This window comes from Chrysemys picta, chromosome 11 (genome assembly GCF_011386835.1).
Source record: "Chrysemys picta bellii isolate R12L10 chromosome 11, ASM1138683v2, whole genome shotgun sequence".
Taxonomy (NCBI): Eukaryota; Metazoa; Chordata; order Testudines; family Emydidae; genus Chrysemys; species Chrysemys picta.
The window spans coordinates 77,982,257-78,002,130 of NC_088801.1; the positions used below are offsets into that span (position 1 = coordinate 77,982,257).

The 19,874-nt window shown below is 46.5% G+C and overlaps 1 protein-coding gene across 3 annotated transcripts in view; it reads right to left on the reverse strand.

Annotated features, from left to right (window-relative positions):
• Positions 1-17,523: 17,523 nt before the first annotated feature.
• Positions 17,524-19,874, reverse strand: part of POFUT2 (protein O-fucosyltransferase 2) — a 33,850-nt gene continuing 31,499 nt past the window's right edge. For all 3 annotated transcript variants that reach the window (XM_065561193.1, XM_024111877.3, XM_065561192.1), the window contains one exon: positions 17,524-19,681. In XM_065561193.1, coding sequence (XP_065417265.1) covers positions 19,528-19,681 — 154 coding nt within the window. In that variant the 3' untranslated portion in view covers positions 17,524-19,527. The remainder of the gene's footprint in view (positions 19,682-19,874) is intronic.

A 19,874-nucleotide genomic window follows, 5' to 3' on the forward strand; every position in this document is an offset into this window, starting at 1 on the left:
AAGTCAGTGCAGGGAACGGAGAACACATTTGATGTGCTTGCGGTAGCCTGTGTTACTGAGGAGTGTTTTCCATGCAGAATGCTCATGATTGGAGGTTGGACAGCTTTGGAAATTTCCCATGTGTTAAGGTGCCCATGCAAAGGGGTATGATCCCCAATCCGAGCAGAACTTCTGAGGAACTGCTTGGGGATGAACTTAGTGCTCTTTTACTGTCTGACAAACTGCAACCAAGACACAAGGCACGGGGCTCAGACTGGATGAGATGTAAATGTGCAGTAATTAGCTGCTATTTAGCGATCTCTTTGCAAATAATCTGTGAACAGATCCTGATTCCTGCCATTGTATTAGCTGTCTATAAGTGTTTGCAAATTGTTTGGGTGCCCCACTCCAGCCTTGCTTTAATGTATCATTGTAACTTTTAGGTCTATACATCTCTCCTGCTAATTATTTGGGATCTTATATTCAAATATAAGCCTCCTCACTGATAAGCTGATCAGTAAAAGTGACAGGATCTGTCTATGGATCAGACGTGACTTACTTTCTATACAATCAGCAACTGAAAAGGTCCTATTTTGTGCATGTGAAAGACTGAGTCACAACCAGAAACAATGAACAGAACCCATCTGGGGCCGGGGGTGTGTGAATCCTCTTAGGCCTTGGCTACACTTACCCGCTAGTTCGGCGGCTGGCAATCGAACTTCTGGGTTCGACTTATCGCGTCTAGTCTGGACGCGATAAGTCGAACCTGGAAGTGCTCGCCGTCGACTGCGGTACTCCAGCTCGGCGAGAGGAGTACCGCGGAGTCGACGGGGGAGCCTGCCTGCCGAGTGTGGACCAAGGTAAGTTCAAACTAAGGTACTTCGAACTTCAGCTACGTTATTCACGTAGCTGAAGTTGCGTACCTTAGTTCGAATTAGGGGGGTAGTGTAGACCTGGCCTTAGAAATGGAGTCCTGGAGGTGATGCTGGGTCTTAGGATAGACTTGTAGCCAATGATTTTATTGTTAATTTATTGTGTGGTTATGATTAACTAACATGTTGTTATGTCATATATAAGCATTGTACGTTAAATAGAGTTACATTGTAGGATTATAGAAGTATAAGATTGATTAATAGTTAGAAGGGATAATTATGTATTAGGTCTCTAAGTAAGAAGGGCTGAAACGCAAGACCTGTAGGCCTGCAAGATTTTAGCTTAGCTATTTTAGACCTTGAAGATAAGAAATGTTTGACATAAGTAAGTGACTAAAGAATGACCCTATGCCACAAGACTACATGAAAGGATGTACCAATGGGTGATATTGCTAAAAATTAACAGCAAAAGTAATTTTTTGCTTACAAGATACCTGGTAATCACATTTTCCTAACAGATGCCCTAACACAGGATGAACAATGTGCAGAAATGCTAATGAGGTCTACTCAGGATCACACTGTAAAAAGAGGAAAATGGAGCTCCCTATGGAAACTCCAGCAGGAACCATCCCTCAACCGATGATCAATCCATGAGAGCCTATCAGACCCTAACACTATCTAGGAGGATGTGAGTATAATTATAATAGACCCCCATCATAACATCACTACTGTTCTTTTCCCTCTTTATCCTCACCCAGAGACTTTCAGTAGGTCTATTGCTCACTTGGACCTCCAGAGCAAGGTTATATATTCTTGATGTACAGCGCAACACCTCCTCCTTTTTTCCCATACCTATCCTTTCAGAACAAGCTGTATCCCTCAATGCTGGTATTCCAATCATGGGAGTTGTCCCACCATGTCTCTTTAATGCCAATTAAGTCATCATTTTCTTCATATACCATGACTTCCAGTTCATCCTGCTTGTTCCCCACAGAATATCAGGGTTGAAAGGGACCTCAGGAGATCATCTAGTCCAACCCACTGCTCAAAGTAGGACCAATCCCCAATTAAATCATCCAACAGATTTTTGCCCCATATCCCTAAGTGGCCCCCTCAAGGATTGAGCTCACAACTGTGGGTTTAGCAGGCCAATGCTCAAACCACTGAGCTATCCCTCCCCCCATACTCCTTGCATTTGTATACATGCTTCAAAGATATTTTGCAGACTGCCCTGTTGCTTTTCTTCCCTGGTTTATTGCCAACAAGGCATGGTACTAGCACCCTGCAGACTCTAGGTGGGGCCACTAATACACATATGCCCATGACAATGGACTCGGCTCAGTGAAAGATGGGACTTTCTGTTCTCCCCTCGACTGGACAAAGATACCCCCTCTTTTATACACTGATACAAACATGTTACATATTGCTCCTTGTGACGGGGTTCACTCACCACTGCAGCGCCTCCTGCTGGCTGTCCCAGAGATTAGCTATGTTTGCCAGTGTGCCCTCTTCTGATAGTGCCTCTCCACGGTCACATCAGCTCCAGGACCCACATCACTCCCAGGATCTCAGCGTCCTCTTCATGACACAGCCCTCCGGCCGGGAGGAACTGCAGTCCACTGTTCAGCCACTTCCCTCAGTGGTAAGGAAGGGGGGGTGGGGGTGGCGGAGAAACCCAGGCTCACCCACTACTCCGGATCCCATCCCAGGAACCCTGGAGATGACCCCCACTTGCTGCATCCCCTCCAACTCCTCAGTTCATTTCCCTGGGCCACTTCCCTGTGGCCCCCAGCACCCTCCTCACCCTTGCCTCAGTGCCTTAGCCTGCAAATCCCTACAACCAACCCAGAGCTGTCTTTAGCTCCACCCCCCGGTCGCTGCTAGCAGCGCTGCTCTGTCCAAGGTGCTAGTTCCCTTCAGCCTGGCCAGGAGCCTGGTCTTCCCTCATTGAGCTCCAGTCAGCTACTGAACTTACTCTGTGCTGCAGCTCTTCTTCTATGCCCCCTGCCCGGCCCTGATTGGCTGCTCCTTGCAGCCCCTTTCCTATTGGCTGCTTTTCACACAGCCATCCTAGGGCTCTGTTAACCCCTAACCGGCCAGTGTGGGGCAGGCACCCCATCACACCCCCTGACGTGGTTTGTTAGCACCCTTTATCTTGTACATGTTGGTTTGATAAAAACATCGCTATTCATCACCCTGTCATCCTGCCCATCTCTTTAAGAGGGGTCAGTGTGTCCCTGAATCATCTTTGGGGAGTGTGTTTACACCATAATCTTGTATTGGGGTGTTCTGATACTACCCTTCTGGAATGTGTTTACGTGAATACTTAGTGCCTAGGAGTGCTAGTGTTTTTGCAATGCCAGCCCTGTTTTTGCCAAGTTCATGTATCGGATAATGAACCTGCAAGTAGGCATCTGCTTTGTAACAGGGCCTGACTTTTGCTCCTAGCTCCACTCTTGCTAACTTTGCTTTATCTCAGCAGGGCCTGACTTCAGTTCAGGCCAAAGGCCTTACACAAGCCCCTTATAATAGGCCTTATGTCTCTGGCTCTCTTTCTACTACAACAAGATTGTAGCTAACATCCTGCCTGTATGTCTGCATAAAGATTCAACCATAGTAGGTAGTGTTGGACCAGTGAGTCAGTATTATATGGCTTGTCAAAGTCTTCAGAAAGGAAACAAATGAGAATGAATGGTAAGAGTTGAGAAGGGAAAATAACTTGGTTCTATATGGACTCCTCCTTGATGCTTCACCTTTGCTTGTCTCATTCTGGATGACTTTGCTTTGCAAGAAAATACAAATGTACAACTGTATTATAAACATCACTTTTGCTAAGTTATTCCTCAAATAAACCCTTTGCATGCAAGTCCTTTGTTCTTTTGCGGGTTGTTCTGAAGGCTGTGATCTCAAGAGGATACCGGAGACCAGCTGTCCCCAGCAATTCTTTTGAGGTGATTGCTACATGCATGGTGTTTTCGTGGCTGTTCAGTCTTCTTAGCATGCATGCATGTTCCTACTGCTGAAGCACCATTGGTGTGCATGTGCCTTCCCTGGCAAGGCAAGAGGTAGCAAAGCCGACCATTAAGAAATTGGATTGACGTGATTTTGTAGCACGGGAAGGAAAGGAATGGAAGGAGCCCCAAAACGCCCAAGTATCCTTTGCCCTCCTATATTCTAGGGACCCTGTGCAGTTTCCCATGGCAAGCTTCTCCCTGCAGTTGGAGGAATGCAATCCAGTGTCTTTTATCTCTTGAAGAAGACTAAGCCAAGGGTGTTTCAAAGTCCAAAGCTCTCAAGTGTTCATATACTTGCCTGATAAATGCCCTTAAAAAGAGCTTCCTTTGACTCCTGCTTCTGACTGTGTTAATCTGGAAGCTCCATCTTCCCTGGGCAGGTGCCACGTTCACACACATTGACGAGGTCTCAAGCCAGAATTCTGCAGCTTGTTGGGAATTTGGGGCAGTATGAAATAACCTGCAAGACATCATAAAGGCCCCGAGGGTGAGCCCCTTGCTCTCATAGATAACACAGAAAGGGTCCAAAAATTGCATTAACATGCTGACCTTGTGTTCTTCTGAACCGTTGCTGATGTAGCATTTTCTTTGCAGGCACCTGGGGCCTTCAGGGGAAAACTCCATAGTTCCCTCACTGTGTGCATGTGTCTGCGCATGCAGCGATCCTTGTTCCGCTGTTTCTCCATTTCAAAAATATGGTTTTCAAACTACAGTGGCTTCCCTACTGTGATGGCATCCAGGGCAGCTCTACCTATAGCCAATGGATAAGCAATAGAACAGGGTCCAATGCCAGGTTTCCTGATTAGCTATTCCCCCTGGTTGACTGGGATTCTGGATAAGCCAGTCCTGAACCCCTCCTCACAACCACAACTAACCCCTGACTGGGTCTCAACCTTGGCCAGGCTGACAAGGCCTCAGATCAAGACGGATTTTCAGAAGGGTATCTAAGCAACCCTGAAGGTATCTTTTAACGTGGCCCTATTCTCAAGAGGGAAGGATGGTCCAATGCTTGGGGCATTAGTTTGAGATTTGAAAGACCCAAGCTCAATTCCTGGCCTCACCACCAGCTTCCTGAGTGACCTTGGGCAATTCATGTAGCCTCTTTGTGCCTCACTTCCCATCTGTCCAGTGGGGATAACAGCACTGACCTGCAGCACAGTGGGTGTGAGGGGGAAAATCCATTGAAAACTGTGAGGTGCTCAGAGACTGTAGTGATGGTAGGCTGGGTTATTTTGATAGATCTTTGTTTGGCCTGCACAAGGACTTGGGGAGGACTAACTCAAAAAGTACCTGCTCATCCACTAAGAGATGGGATTCCCAGTCCTGTCTCTGTGCTATTTGATCACTGAGAAGAGTTCAGAAGGGCATTGGCTTGGTGCGTAGCGCTTAAGCTCCATATATGACACTGATTGGTGAGAGGTAGAGTTATTGCAGAACTTCCCACTGTGCCCCCAAAGGATATGCACACACACCCCCACCCCCAATGTTTTCTCAACCAAACTTGGCTCAAAGCCAAGCCCGAGACAGTAATGGGAAACAGGGCTGGGAGAAAACGGTGGGCCTTGTGAATGGAACTGTGATGGACTCATGTACCTGGATTCTGGGCAGGGAGAGGAGAAAGGCAAAAGAAACGATCCTGCCAAAGATTGTTTGCTGTAAGGAACGATCGACATCGTCTGCCCCAGCAGATCTCTTGGTGACAAGTGCATTGGAGGCCAAATGGGTGCAGTGCGGTCAGCACAACAGAGCAAGGGAGAGACTCAGAAAATGAGAGAGGGCACACGAGCACATGTTGGACATGGAAGGCAAGCGTGCACTGGACAGGAGAGAGATGGGGCACATGTGCTGGATGGGAGAGAGAAAAAGCTATCATGAGCATGCACCATCAGATGGATGAGATCAAGGGGGAGTGTGCCTGAGAGAGCATCGAAGAAGGAATATAAGAACGTCAGAATGGCCAATCTGGGTCAGACCAATGGCCCAGGTAGCCCAGTGTCCTGTCTCCCAACAGTGGCCAATGCCAGATGCTTCAGAGGAAATGAAGAGAACAAGTGATCCATCCCTTGTCGGCTGGTCCCAGATTCTGGCAGTTGGAGGTTTAGGGTCACCTGGAGCATAAGGCTGCATCCCTGACCATTTTGGCTAATAGTCACTGATGGACCTGTCCTCCATGAACTGATCTAATTCTTTTTTTTAAACCCAGTTATACTTTTCATCTTCACAATGAGTGCCACAGGGCACAGGTCAAGAGGTACTTCTGTTTGTTTCAAACCTGATGCCAATTAAAGTCATTGGCTGACCCCTGTTTCTTGTGCTATGTGAAGGGTAAATAACACTTCCTTATTCCCTTTCTCCACCCCATTCAAGATTTTAGAGACCTCTATCAGATTACCCCTTAGTCATTTATTTTCTAAGATGAACAGTCCCAGTCTTATTAATCTCTCCTCATACAGAAGCAGTCCCTGTCCCTAATCATTTCCATTGTCCTTCTCTGTACTTTTTCCAACCCTAATACATTTTTTGTGAGATGGGGCACCCAGATCTGCACACACTATTCAAGGTGTGGGCGTACCACGGATCTATATAGTAGCATCATGATATATACTGTCTTCTTATCTATCCCTTTAGTAATGGTTCCTAACATTCTGTTAGCTTTTTTGACTGCTGCTCCACATTGAGCAAATGTTTTCAGCAAACTATCCACAATGACTCCAAAGTCTCTTTCTCAAGTGGCAACAGCTAATTTAGACCCCATTATTTCATATGTATAGTTGGGATTATGTTTTCCAGTGTGCATTACTTTGCATTTATCAACCCTGAATTTCATCTGCCCTTTTGTTGCCCAGTCACCCAGTTTTGTGAAATCCCTTTGTAACTCTTCATAATGAGCTCTGGATTTAATTATCTTGAGTAATTTTATATCGTCTGCAAACTTTGTCTCCTCACTGTTCACCCCTTTTTCCAGATCATTTATAAATATGTTGAGTGGGACTGATCCCAGTACAGATCCTTGGGGGACCCCACTATTTACCTCTCGTCACTGTGAAAACTAACCATTTATTCCTAGCCTTTGTTCCCTGTCTTTTAACCAGTTACTGATCCATGAGAGGATCTTCCCTCGTATCCCATGACTGCTTAATTTGCTTAAGAGCCTTTGGGGAGGGACCTTGTCAAAGGCTTTCTGAAAGTCTAAGTACACTATGTCCACTGGATCACCTTTGTCCATGGTTGTTGACCAACTCAGAGAATTCTAGTAGATTGGTGAGGCATGATTTCCGTTTACAAAAGTCATGCTGACTCTTCCCCAACGAGTCATGTTCCTCTATGTGTCTGATAATTCTGTTCTTTGCTATAGTTTCAAGCAATCTGCTTGGTACTGAAATTAGACTTACCGGCCTGTAATTGCCAGGATCGCCTCTAGAGCCTTTTTAAAAACTTGGTGTTACATTAGCTACTTTCCAGTCATCTGGTACAGAGGCTGATTTAAGCAATAGGTTACATACCACAGTTATGAATGAGAGCGCCCGTGGGGGAGAGCGCATGTGAGCATGTCAGAGGAGGGACAAGAGCAAGGGGGAGCGCACGAGAGCATATTGTTGTAGGAATGAGAGCGAGCAATGGGGAGCATGCAGAAGAGCGTGTTGGAGGAGAAATGAGAGTGAGCGAGGGGGCATGCACACGAGAGCGCCTCAGAGAAGGAATGAGAGCAAGCGACGGAGCATGCACGAGAGCGTGTCGGAGGATGAATGAGAGCGAGTGACAGGGAGTGCGCAGGAGAGCACATCGGAGGAGGAACGAGAGGGAGTGCGCAGGAGAGCACGTCGGAGGAGGAACGAGAGGGAGCGCGCAGGAGAGCACATCGGAGGAGGAACGAGAGGGAGCGCGCAGGAGAGCGCGTCAGAGGAGAAGGAATGGGAGCGAGCAGGGGGGAGCGCCCAGAAGAGCGTGTTGGAGGAGAAATGAGAGTGAGTGAGGGGAGCGGGTCATTGAAGGGCTGAGATGATGACTCCACAGGAAACACATGTAATATATTTATTAGTCCATGCGATCCATGCCAGAGTTACTGCCCTGGAGCCTTCTAGTTATGGCCCATCTGCATGGCCCATTCAATCGCTTGGCCTCTCTGCTGAGATGGACAGCAAGGGGCCCATTAGCATTGGCTCAGCGACATAGTCGCTGTGCAAAACCAGACCAAGAGCTCGCTGCAAAGGTGAGGAATAATGGAAAGGCAGAGGGGGCGCTGGTCACAGAGATGTGTCACAGATACCAGATTCAGATTGCATCATTCATTGTTTTGCCTAAAAAGCAAGTACTGTCCAAACCCAGTCATAGATTTATTCATAGATCCAGTCAAAGATGTATTTTAGTCATTTCTGGTTTAAATTGAGATCCCTTCCCTTTATAACTCACTTATCCTCCGCCATTCCCAAGTCAAGAGTCGTATAGACTGACCCAATAGCATATCTTGAAAACTAGAGCCAATCAACAATTTTAAGCATCATTTTCGTTCTCAGTGACCCAGAATTAGTAAAGTTTGACTACATTTATTTCAGAAGCATTTTGGCTGTAGAGCAATGTAACACAAGAACTAGGGGTCACCAAATGAAATTAATAGGCAGCAGGTTTAAAACGAACAAAAGGAAGTATTTCTTCATACAACTCACAGTCAACCTGTGGAACTCTTTGCCAGAGGCTGTTGTGAAGGCCAAGACCATAATAGGGTTCAAAAAATAACTAGATAAATTGATGGAGGATAGGTCCACCAATGGCTATTAGCCAGGATGGACAAGGATGGTGTCCCTAGTCTCTGTTTGCCAGAAGCTGGGAATGGGTGACAGGGGATGGATCACTTGATGATTCCCTGTTCTGTTCATTCCCTCTGGGGCACCTGGCATTGGTCACTGTTCGAAGACAGGATACTGGGCTAGATGGACCTTTGGTCTGACCCAGTCTGGTCGTTCTTACGTTTTTACGGGAGGGTAGGGACACCACCACCTGTCAAAATAAGTTTGGCAAGTAGCATTCTCCCTAACTATTTCTGGGGAAGGGTCCCGCTCTATTGCTGCTAAGGAAAAGACCTTACTGCTGCAGAAGAAGCAGAACTCATGCGTTTTTTTTCTGCTGGGCTGATTATTATTATTTTGCCAGTTGTGCTGTTCCCTTCCTGCCTCTTATAGACTCATAAACTTTAAGATCAGAAAGGACCATCATGATCATCTAGTCTGACCTGCTGCACATTGCAGGCCACGGAACCTCACCCATCCACTCCTGTAATAGACCCCAACCTCTAGCTGAGTTACTGAAGTCCTCAAATCATGGTTTAAAGACTTTAAGTTACTGAGAATTCATCATTTAAACTAGTTTAAACCTGCAAGTGACCCCCATGCTGCAGTGGAAGGTGAAAAATCTGCCAATCAGATCTGGGGAAAATTCCTTCCCAACCCCAAATAGGGCAGTCTGCTAGACCCTGAGCACGTGGGCAAGACCGTACTTTTGCAGGCAGTAACGAATTGTCAATGGCCGATTCCATCCAGTTCATTTTTTAGCTCCTTAATGCAATGAGGAATCTAAACAAATGCCCAAAATACTATTTGGGTGAAGGTGGGGAGAAAAGGCTGAAGACAAGTGCCCTATAAACTGTTCAGGAACATTTGTAGTTTATTCAGCCATGTGTGCAAAATGTAGCAGAGCATCTTCTCTGAATGACACCATCCCTGCCTGAGCAGCACATCCAAACCAATGAGCCAAAAAAAAAAAAATGCATCTCTGAGTTCATGGCTATTCCAGTTCACTGCTCAAAAGGAGTAATTCACTGCACATCACATGGGAAGGAACTTCAGCCTCTTGTGTGATTTGGTTTTTATCTGACTGGGGTCAGAAATCCATTGATGTAAACACTAAAATGCACTTTTCCAAGGATCCCTGAAAAACTGCAATATTCAAATGTCAGCCGTAAATACCATCACGCAGGCAATTGCTGTACCATTACAGCACAGAAAGCATCAGTCACAGATCTAAGCACGCAAGCCAGCGCTGTACAATTTCAGCATAACTGCCATCCGTCGGACACCGTTGCTTAGGCTAATTCCATATTATTACGGCATAAAAACGTCAGACATCCAGATCCGAGCACCGCAGCATTACGCAGTCCAGCGGGAGAGGCCAAAGGGAAACGCTTTGGGCTCTAATACCATCTGCACTAGATACTCACCCGAGCTCCGTGGCACAAAGCTGCTGGAACGCCCCGTCCCCCAACGGTTTTCACCCTTGAAGACAACAGTCGCGAGGCAGAATGCGAGTCAGTCCCCTTTCCCCTTTGGCTAGCGCAGGCCACCGGCGTGGGGAGCAAAGACCTCAGAAAGAGAAGCCAGCTCAGGGCTGGTTGCCATTTTTCATCTGAAAAGGGTTTTTGACCAAAAAAAAAAAAATGACTGTTTTTGTAAACAGGAAACTTTGTGTGGAAAATGTGTTTTCCTTGAAATTTTTTAGGCTTTGAGCAAAACAAATACGGTCTCGCATGATATTCTTATCGATAAACTAGGCAAATACAATTTAGATGGGGCTACTATAAGGTGGGTGCATAACTGGCTGGATAACCGTACTCAGAGAGTTGTTCTTAATGGTTCCCAATCCTGCTGGAAAGGCATAACGAGTGGGGTACCGCAGGGGTCTGTTTTGGGACCGGCGCTGTTCAATATCTTCATCAACGACTTAGATATTGGCATAGAAAGTACGCTTATTAAGTTTGCGGATGATACCAAACTGGGAGGGATTGCAACTGCTTTGGAGGACAGGGTCATAATTCAAAATGATCTGCACAAATTGGAGAAATGGGCTGAGGTAAACAGGATGAGTTTAACAAAGACAAATGCAAAGTGCTCCACTTAGGAAGGAAAAAATCAGTTTCACACATACAGAATGGGAAGAGACGGTTTAGGAAAGAGTACGGCAGAAAGGGATCTAGGGGTTATAGTGGACCACAAGCTAAATATGAGTCAACAGTGTGATGCTGTTGCAAAAAAAGCAAACATGATTCTGGAATGTATTAACAGGTGTGTTGTGAGCAAGACACGAGAAGTCATTCTTCCGCTCTACTCTGCGCTGGCTAGGCCTCAACTGGAGTATTGTGTCCAGTTCTGGGCACCGCATTTTAAAAAAGATGTGGAGAAATTGGAAAGGGTCCAGAGAAGAGCAACAAGAATGATTAAAGGTCTTGAGAACATGACCTATGAAGGAAGGCTGAAAGAATTGGGTTTGTTTAGTTTGGAAAAGAGAAGACTGAGAGGGGACATGATAGCAGTGTTCAGGTATCTAAAAGGGTGTCATAAGGAGGAGGGAGAAAACTTGTTCACCTTAGCCTCTAAGGATAGAACCAGAAGCAATGGGTTTAAACTGCAGCAAGGGAGGTCTAGGTTGGACATTAGGAAAAAGTTCCTAACTGTCAGGGTAGTTAAACACTGGAATAAATTGCCTAGGGAGGTTGTGGAATCTCCATCTCTTGAGATATTTAAGAGTAGGTTAGATAAATGTCTATCAGGGATGGTCTAGATGGTATTTGGTCCTGCCATGCAGGCAGGGGACTGGACTCGATGACCTCTCGAGGTCCCTTCCAGTCCTAGAATCGATGAATCTATGAAAAAAAAAAAAAAAAAAAAAGCAGAGACCCCTCCAGAATGAAAAATGTCCAGTTTTAACCAAAATGGTTGAGGAAAAATTCCTATGAAAACCATTCTCTTTTCATTTTCATCCAAAAGTTTGCACAACAACCCCACCCCGCCCCCCCATGTTAATTCAACCAGCTGTAGCACCACAGACTCCAAGCCATGCCTGAGAGCAGGGGAAACCAGGCTGGGAGGAAAGCACCCCGCCCAGAGGGAGGGAGCCTCCTGCCAGGCCCTGGCTGCAGAGACGCAGAATTACAGCTCAGCAATTGTCTCTGCTCTAACGGTCCCATCCATGCAGGACTCTCCTCCTGAAGAGACAGCAGCTCCAGGGCATCCCAAAGGAACAGGAGAGGGAGTGGTGCTGGATCCTGCTCAAGAACATGATTCCTTTCAGGCCCTGTTCCTTCACAGCCCACTTACACACCTCCACCCCCCACCCCAATGCTCGAGTCCTCCCCGCCCACTCCCCGCCTTCCCCTCTCCCTGAAGCTCTGTTAACACCTTTGCAGCTGCCCAGCGGGGTAGCAGTAGAGCTGCCCAGAAAGGGGCTGCGACATGAAGCGTGTCTCATGGCAAACTCTCTTAGCGCTACTAGTTCCCAGCTCTCTCCCTCTAAGTACACATCTCCTGAGGTTTGTTTTTCCCGGGTGTCCCTGCACTTTCCCCCGCTGAATCTAACTTTTCTTTCCAATGTCCCAGCTCTCTGCGTATTCTCTTTTGTCTGTACTGGGGCACAACTCCTCAGACTCTGAACAGCTGGAGCAAGATAGCCACAAGCACCCTCCCCACCCATCTATAGATAGCTCTGTGTGTTGGCCACGTGTGTCCGCAGATTCTCCAACAGCACACCATGGAAATGGCCACCCTCATGCAGGGGTTTCAGCCAGTCCATGGCTTAGTCCAACAATTTGTGAAGTATTGTAATTGAAGGACATCAGTCTCGTCATGCCTTTGGCATCCTGCTTCCATGTCTGCCAGCTCCAGTGCTATTCCTGTGGTGATGTAACCATAGAGTGACTGTCTCTCTTTTGATCATCAGTGCACTCCAGTGAGTCCAAACACCCTCGCCAGTATTTTCAGCTGTCTCATCCCTCTGAAAATCAGGCCCCTCTAAAAGTCTCTCTCCAGGTGGGCACCAAAAATGAAGACACCCCAAATCACTAACATTTCTGAAAATCTTGGCTACTGGTAACAGCTGAGGTCTTCAGATCCAACCCCCTCTCCATCAGCCAAATGATACACCCGGAGAGTTCACATGAAAGCTCTACAGCAGCTGCTACAAATGCACACAGGCCAGGTCCATTTGTAACCCAGGACTGTATACTCAGAAACACGATTGGAAACTCCATGGCAACGCCACTAGGAACTAGGATCGTTCTCAACAATGCCACTTCATTATCCCTTGATCGCTGGATGCGGAGCTCCTGGCACTGCGGTAGAACATCTCAGATGGGAGTGTGGAGTGTTATATGTTCAGTTCTTATGATCAGCAGAGTCTGTACTAGTCCCTGTACAGTCTCTAGATAAATTTGACCAAATAGTGCATGGAGAGATGTTCCAGTCCCAGCAGCTTTGAGGTGTCAGGTTTACACTGTAGGCCAGAGCAGCTGAACAGGATTTTATGCAGAAGAGGCAAAGCACCCAGGCTGTCTTCAAGCTGCCCCCAGACCTGCACAGGACATTGTAACGGACGACTCACAAGTGCAAAGTGTGTGTTGAGATGGGTTGCATTGGCGTGGGTATAATCCTTCAACATCCCGGAGGTCTGTGTTCAACTGTGTAAATGGTTTGTGAGCGAGAAGGAATCTAATGGTCCCACCCCAATCCCTGCTTTCCATACCACAGCATCACCGTACTGTTCAGCATGACTGGCACTCCCTGCTCAGGAGAGGGTCATCTGCAACATGGGGTCATGCTGTAGAAGATTACAGCAGGTGAGTTCCAGCTCTGCCAATTAGCTGCATCGAGTGTTGTTAGACCCTCCAACTGACGAGAATGAAGCCCATTCATAAATAACAATGTTGTAACAAATCCATCCACCTACCCTTAAACTCTGAAGATGATTCTATTCCACAACCATCAAAAAACCAAAACAACCAAACGGCAATACAGAAGGGTATATGCCCTGGCAAAGAACAATTAAGTCAATGCCCATGAGGTGGGGTAAAGTCCACCCAAGGACATTCATGCAGGTGTGAACATGGTATGTGCTTTCTTCACAGGATGTTGTACTAACAGCATCACACACACATCTGCTGTAACAATGAAGGCTTATTATGCTCTAGTACAGATGGGACCTCAAAATCACGTTCTGCTTCCTATGTCTAAATAAACTGAGCAGGATACGAGACTTAAGTCTGATTAAAGTCACTGGCATGTACTAATTACACCAGCATCATTAAAACACCACCCTTAAGGTTTTTACACTGAGCCATCATCCGTATCTGAGGTGCTGGTTGAAATGCAAGCAGTTGTTACTGCTCTGTGTACAGACACAGCTCAAAGGCAGATCTCAGACTGTCTGCTGTCACCACCTTGTGGCAAAAAGGCTGTATGGCCATTCACTGGTCTAAAGCAACCACACAACCCATTGCACATCAAATCATTTTTAGGGGAGCGATATTCCACTGGCCACTGTCTGGTACGTTTTCCTCAAGGCTTTTATGGGATTCCTATTCCTTTTATGGTGGTGGTGAGTAAAAGATCACAGATTAGATTAGGGTTCCTTTCCATTTTTGTATCTTCTTCTGGAGTAACTCCCTTGGAATAAGGATGCAAAATGTTAACCGGTTAACCGATAAGCATCAGTATTGGTAAAGTATTCCAGTTAACATTTAAGCTCCAGCTGCGGGACTCCGCTGCCGCCCCACCCCTGGGGTCCCAGCTGCCAGCCCTGCGCTCGGGGGGTCAGCCGTGTCCTGGGCATGCGGGGGGGTTCCAAAGAGGATGGAGCTCGGCTGTTCTCAATGGTGGCAGATGACAGAACAAGGAGCAATGGTCTCAAGTTGCAGTGGGGGAGGTCTAGGTTGGATATTAGGAAACAGTATTTCACTAGGAGGGTGGTGAAGCACTGGAATGGGTTACCTAGGGAGGTGGTGGAATTTAAGGCCCAGCTTCACAGCCCTGGCTGGGATGATTTAGTTGGGGACTGGGCCTGATTTGAGCAGGGTGTTGGGTCTAGATACCTTCTGAGGTCTCTTCCAACCCTAATCTTCTAGGATTCCTTGACCCGTGGCAGCAGCAGAGCCCCAGGTGCACAGGGCGTGTCATAACTATAAAGGGAAGGGTAATAGCTGTCCTGTGTACAGTACTATAAATCCCTCCTGGCCAGAGACTCCAAAATCCTTTTCCCTGTAAAGGGTTAAGAAGCTCAGGTAACCTGGCTGGCATCTGACCTAAAGGACCAATAAGGGGACAAGATACTTTCAAATCTTGGGGGGGGGAAGGTTTTTGTTTGTGTTCTTTGTTTGGGAGTGTGTTCGTTCTCCGGGAATGAGAGGGACCAGACATCAATCCAGGTTCTCCACATCTTTCTAAACAAGCCTCTCCTATTTCAAACTTGTAAGTAAATAGCCAGGCAAGGCGTGTTAGTTTTCCTTTGTTTTTCTCAACTTGTAAATGTACCTTTTACTAGAGTGTTTATCTTTGTTTGCTGTACTTTGAACCTGAGACTAGAGGGGAGTCCTCTGAGCTCTTTAAGTTTGATTACCCTGTAAGGTTAATTTCCATACTGATTTTACAGAGATGATTTTTACCTTTTTCTTTAATTAAAAACCTTCTTTTTAAGAACCTGATTGATTTTTCCTTGTTTTAGATCCAAAGGGGTTTTGGATCTTGATTCACCAGGAGTTGGTGGGAGGAAGGAGGGGGGATGGTTAATTTCTCCCTGTTGTAGATCCCAGGGGGGGGGTTGGAACTGATTCACCAGGAGTTGGTGGGAGGAAGGAGGGGAATGGTTAATTTCTCCTTGTTTTAAGATCCAAGGGGTTTTGGATTTGTTTTCACCAGGGATTTGGTGAGGGTTTTTCAAGGCTTCCCAGGGAGGGAATCCATTGATGGTGGCAGCCGAACCAGAGCTAAGCTGGTAGTTAAGCTTAGAAGTTTTTCACGCAGGCCCCTACATTTGTACCCTAAAGTTCAAAGTGGGGATCTCAGTCCTGACAGGGCGGCAGCCAGGACCCGTGGTGCGGGGCCAGCAGTGAGCGGAGTCTCGGGGCATGGGGGCGGCAGCCAGGACCCCGGGCGTGTGGGGAGGCAGTGGAGCCTAGCGGTTAAACTTCTAAGTAGTAAAATTTTAATAGTTTAAGCGTTTACTATTTTTAAACATTAAACAAGAACAGGCATAAAGACTGAGTCCACAGTCTTCTCAATAGTGGCATTTTCATTATTTTAAACTTGGTGGTGGATATTTTTGTGCACTTTTCCTTTCCCTTTTATATTTTCAGCGATGGAAATTCCTACTTCCATTTTTCCCTGAGTGAAATGCAGAGAATGAATTAACCCTTGAGCTGACATTTTCCTACCCATCACAGAGGGGGAGACGGTACGGACTGCAAGAAGCACAGCTGAGTTTTGGGACTAAGTTTTCTTGTTTTGAAGCCAACTGAGCAGCCAGAGAGCAGAGAGGCAAAGCACCTCCAAGGTGGAAACACGGTGCAGCCTGCTACATGGACACATCAGTGTAAACGTATTTGGTTCACGGCTGAAAACCACCCTGTTTGTGTACTGAAATTAGCTACTGAGGCAGAACATATCCATTATAGCAGCAACGCACAGCCTGTGGCTCTGGGACCACATGGACTGCTTTAGCCCTGCACGCAGCTCTCATTTTGAGTTGAATGCTTCCCATGACAACTGTGCAACTACGCGCTCCATCAAGAACGCTGGCTAAGTGCGTTCCACCTGCATGTGCCGTTGGAGGGGCAGGGAGTGAAGACACCTGCTCTGATAGGTTAGTTCATAGAACACTGCCAGATTATCATCATCTACACTCCGCATTTGCAGAGGGCTCCTTCCTCACTGCCCAGCACCTTGGATACCCATTCACACCTGTGCAGCATGCAAAGGGACCATAAATGGCACCAAGTCAGAAGGGGGAAATGGCAGCACAAGGCACCAAGCAATCACAACTCTGCCACCCTTGGATGGTGCAACAGCTTCTTAGCTCTTCTAAGTGGATTGGCTCTGCAGGAGAGCATATGACTTACAGTCCCTTCCTGGCCTTAAAACCTCTTATAACCAACATTTTGACGGGAGGGATAGCTCAGTGGTTTGACCATTGGCCTGCTAAACCCAGGGTTGTGAGTTCAATCCTTGAGGGGGCCACTTAGGGATCTGGGGCAAAATCAGTACTTGATCCTGCTAGTGAAGGCAGGAGGCTGGACTCAATGACCTTTCAAGGTCCCCTCCACTTCTAGTAGATAGGATATCTCCATTAATCCAGGGCAGAGAATTTCACCCAGTGAGTCTAATAAGTTGAGGTAGAGCATATTTTTAAAAAGCCACATCTGATCTCAATTTACAGACTGCAAGTGACAGAAAATCTACCACCTCTCTAAGTAAGTTGTTCCAATGATTAATTCCCCTGTCAAAAGTTTGCACCTTAGTTCAGTCTAAACTGTCTAGCTTCAGCTTCCATCCATTGGATCTTGCTCTGCCTTTGTCTGCTAGGTTGAAGAGCAGGGCCGGCGCAATCCATTAGGTGACCTAGGCGGTCGCCTAGGGCACTACAATTTGGGGGGTGGCTCCGCGACAGTATTTCGGTGGCGGAACCTTCCGCCGCCTCTGTGGGGGGCGGCATTTCGGGAAGGGACCTTCCGCCGCCTCGGGCGGCAGAGAAGCTGGCGGCGTTCCTGTTGAAGAGCCTTCTACTAGGTGGTCAGACTAGATCATAATGGCCCTTTCTGCCATTAGAGTCCATTGATCTGACATGACAGAGCTGGGTACGTCATGTGAGGGAACCAAGAGCAGTAAGAAACATGGAAAATTCACATAAAAGATACTATAAAGTGTTTTATTTTTGATAAGAAATTGAGGTATACAGTTATAGGTATGCTTTGCACAGCACGCAGGCTACATGACAAAAATGTCCAACTCAGCTGGAAAAGGCACTGCTTGGAGAATACAAGGCTCCCACAAGCTTCATTTTGTCACTGGAAAGAAACCCTTGCTGTACAGAGATACAAAGAAATAGCTGGTAACAACACAGGAGGCCTGAAATTACTCACTTTATGAGGAGACCGTACAAGTTTTTCCGCACACAGCACAGGACAAGCCTGGCTGGCTGGCTGAGAGCATACAGTAAATTCCCAGGGAGAGCACAGGAGGGGGGTATTACTGAGCCCACGCGGGCAGGCGTTAGACATGAGAAGAAGCCCAATGGGACACAGGAAGGAACCGAGAAAAATGCTGCTGAAATCATGAAAGAGGTGGGGGGCGGGCGAAGAGCACAGTAACAGCACACTTGACAACATGAGGAAGAACCCATTAAACTGCAGGGTGTTCTGTTCAAATTTAGAGGAAAAACATACTGCTGAACTCTGACAGTTACGGCTCCCCTTTTTCTTAAACAGACCTATCGGAGACCTCGCAGAACCATGGGCCAGATTAAAACTGCAAGACAGAAGTCTACCTGATGCACACTATGAACAAAATATCGCATGTAGCCGACTCTGAACAGTGAGAGTGTCAAAGGTTTCATATTTGTGAAGTGTTTTCTCAGACGGCCATTGCACTCTCTTCTGCCCACACTGCAGTTAATGTAACAGCTCCCCATGCCACAATGGCTGACAGAAGGGGGTACCCCACTATTCTACGTCCATGTGCCCTTGCCGAGTGTGACATTTCAGTCCCACGGGAGAGTGTCACCTGCATGCAGCTGTACAGGTTCACTTGGGAGATTTGATGGTGACGCAGAATTAAGGGGAAGAGCAAAGAGTCCGATGACCTTTATAATGGCTGGTCAGTTTTGGCATGTCTGAAACCAGGGATGAAGTCAGGCCCTGTAACGGTTCCAATGTGCACCAGGCCAGGAGTGGAGGGGGAAAGAAAGAATATGCCATTCTGCTCCCCCTATGCAGCTGCAAAACACCCTCAAGCCTAAACAAGCAGCTCCACGCTTTGAAAAGTTCTTCTTGCAAAGCAGGAAACTCCCCAAATACTGTTTAGATTTGCCCTGATTTGAGTGAGTTTAACATGGGAGAAAGGTGCTGAATGACAGCTCTATAAAATGAAGTGTCCTGTTTAGAGAGAACAGGTACATGACAGGCAGTGCACGCTTTCCCTTGCAGCCCCACTAAACAGAACCCAACCAGCTTTGGGGTTGCCAACGTAGTTCAGTCTTTATATATTTTAGCCACTGACCTCTCTGCCAAGAATTGCTATTAAAGGTGCCAGCTGTGACACGGGTCTGTGTTCTGGTAAAAATACCCTTTATTATGAATATGAAATGCATTTTTGTACCAGTTTGAAATGTTAAAAAATTACTATTTGATTTTCCCTCCAGAACTGCACATTCTGTGCACAATCTGCAGCCCTCACAAAGTGCAGGTTACACCACTGAAATGTCCTCCTTGTAAACAGATACTACTACAGTGAGAAGAAAACAACCACTTGAACATAGGATGCGGTACAGACTATAGCTGTTATAGATACAGCACTTAAAAAACAAACATTGAGGGAAGACATTTTTGCTGCCACCTAAAACAATGCTTGGCCTCTTCAATCTAAATTAAACATTTAGAGAGTGAGTATATTGTCCTGGCATCCCAGCTACACCAAGAACCGAATCCTTACCTCACTTCATTTTGACCAGTTATATCAGTGCCTGGTCAGGAGAATGACTATAGTATTGCTACCCAGTTGTGCTTAAAACCCAGACGCAGAGCTAACACCAAGAAGAGGAGGAAGTGGTAGCTTGGCTAGAAAGAGATGTTTCCTGTGAGTGTTCTCTTGGTTTGGTGAGCTCGCCACTTACTGCAGTCCTTTGGAGTGGTTTTATTAATAAACAATTTTCCAGTGGGTTGGCTGTTCACAGTTTCTCTCTTTCTCACCACAAAATCGGTTGTAAGTGGTCTTAGGGTCAAATCCCAGGATCTCCCTTTCCTCGTGAATCCGGAAGGAAAATGTTGAAACTGAGGTGCCTGTAAAATACCTGTGAAGGAAAACAGAACTGGTTATTGGAGAAGGGTTTGTTTTTAAGATAAAAATAATGGCCTTATCAATGTATAATCTGTTTATAATGAGTTATCTGTAATCAGAAACACAGACATTACTGCATCTCATTCAGTCGCATTATTTAGGTCTGCAAGATTCAATAATTTTAAACTCTGACTTCACATACAAAC